At 37.0% G+C, this 1,848-nt stretch overlaps 1 protein-coding gene across 1 annotated transcript in view; it reads left to right on the plus strand.

The window, feature by feature from the left end:
- LOC107577961 (gastrula zinc finger protein XlCGF49.1-like) overlaps nt 1-753 on the plus strand; it is a 5,591-nt gene extending 4,838 nt beyond the window's left edge. Inside the window, exon 2 of the mRNA XM_016263977.1 lies at nt 102-753. Coding sequence (XP_016119463.1) covers nt 143-676 — 534 coding nt within the window. The 5' untranslated portion in view covers nt 102-142 and the 3' untranslated portion in view covers nt 677-753. The remainder of the gene's footprint in view (nt 1-101) is intronic.
- Nucleotides 754-1,848: the final 1,095 nt, after the last annotated feature.

Below are 1,848 nucleotides of genomic sequence, written 5' to 3' on the forward strand. Positions count from 1 at the left end.
GAGTTTGACAGTCCTGTTTTAGACATGAATTGCAGATTTGTGCCATTGTTGCTTTTGCATTTAAACAAGGGTTAACTTGTATTTGTCTCTTTTCGCCCTAGACCTGTTGGTGCTGAAAGAAGAGCGTGAAGAACTGAATGAAATGCAAGATAAAGATCAGTGTAAGAAATATCATGATTCCATAACTGGACAAAAATCAGAAAAGACTTGCTCACAAAAAAGAGCTCAAAAGACTGTTAGTGGAAGTGATTTCACCTGCCAACTGTGTGGAAATAGTTTCAGTCGAAAAGGAAGCCTCCAAAGGCACATGATAATTCACACTGGAGAGAAACCTTATACATGCCATCAATGTGGAAGGAGTTTTCCACATAAACACAAACTCAATGCCCACATGAAAATTCACACTGGAGAGAAGCCTTTCACCTGCAAAGAGTGTGGAAAGAGTTTCATTGAAAAAACAATCCTTAAAAGCCACATGACAATTCACACAGAAGAAAAGCCTTACACCTGCTCTCAGTGTGGAAAAGGTTTTACTCAACAAGGAAGCTTTAACAGGCACATGATGATTCACGCTGGAGAAAAGCCTTACAGCTGCCAACAGTGTGGAAAAAGCTTCAGTCAAATAGGAAGCTTTAAATACCACATGAGCACTCACACCAGTGTAGCATCTGCATAAAATCATGCATGGTCTTTGGGGTTCATGGCTTAAAAGACCCCTTTTAGCCTTTGACATTTGCATATAAATTACAGTCCTGGTCACAGACTTTACATTTATATGGGGGCTAAATTGCCAAATAATCATCCCCACTATCAAGGAGATGCTAAGCACTCCCCCACTATCATCTCCCCAACTACTTCAAACAGTTTCCAAAGACAAGTAAATGACCATCATTGTTTATTCTTCAAACAATGATGTACAGTATGTGATTGTGAAACGTCGGGTATTGGCTATTCCACCCAAAGTTGGGGGGTGAATAGAAACCCTCAAAAGGCATTAACCCAAAATGATCTTTGATCAGAAACCCTCTTCTTTTGAGACAACACTTTCCAAGACGACTTCTCCTCTCGAGTTTGTCTTTCGGCAGTTTTTATCTTCAAGTAACTTAGATTCGCTGTGAACTTTCCTATCTTCAGAAACACCAGAAGTAAAACTTCCAGCTCACTCCTAAATAACTCATCAAAGAACTCCGTTGTCTACAGCATCAGGACTCTTGTTCAGCAATCGAAGCCAATGCAAGTAACCATTTACAACTATTTAGATGCGTGTTTAAGCTTGAGCCCCTTTAAGGTGATTTTTGATTCTTTGATGATTCTCATTAGGTTGTGTTTAAAATTGATATGAAATACTGCCATTCTTTTATTCTCACTCTCTTTTCCTTACTTTGATTCATTCTGTATATATGTGTTTTGCTTAGTTAGTTATGTTAGATATAGTTTCATTTATTAAATCCCTTATATTCACAATCGATTGCCTCTGTGTGCTGCTCACAATTCGAAGTCAATGAATGTTTGAACCCTTGCTACATGCTAAATTACTGCTAGCACTGCATAAAGAAGGAAAGCTATTATTCCCTGGCCAGGAAAATAATCTTTCCTTGAATTGATAAATGATTATTTTGTCTGCTCGGTGGACGGACAGATCAAATAATTGTAATATTGATTCTGCTACAGTTAATTCTAAGATCTAATCTAAATATTTATTATTAATCATAACCAGTTAAATTAAACTCAATTAGAGACTATTTAAAGTGCCCCTATTATGGATTTTTTTTTAATTACCTTTCATGCAGTGTTTAACAGCTCTAAAGTGAATGAAAACATCCTGCAAAGTTTTAAATCTGAAATTGC

This window comes from Sinocyclocheilus grahami, unplaced genomic scaffold (assembly GCF_001515645.1).
Source record: "Sinocyclocheilus grahami isolate Dianchi unplaced genomic scaffold, SAMN03320097.WGS_v1.1 scaffold8018.1, whole genome shotgun sequence".
NCBI classification, from domain to species: domain Eukaryota; kingdom Metazoa; phylum Chordata; class Actinopteri; order Cypriniformes; family Cyprinidae; genus Sinocyclocheilus; species Sinocyclocheilus grahami.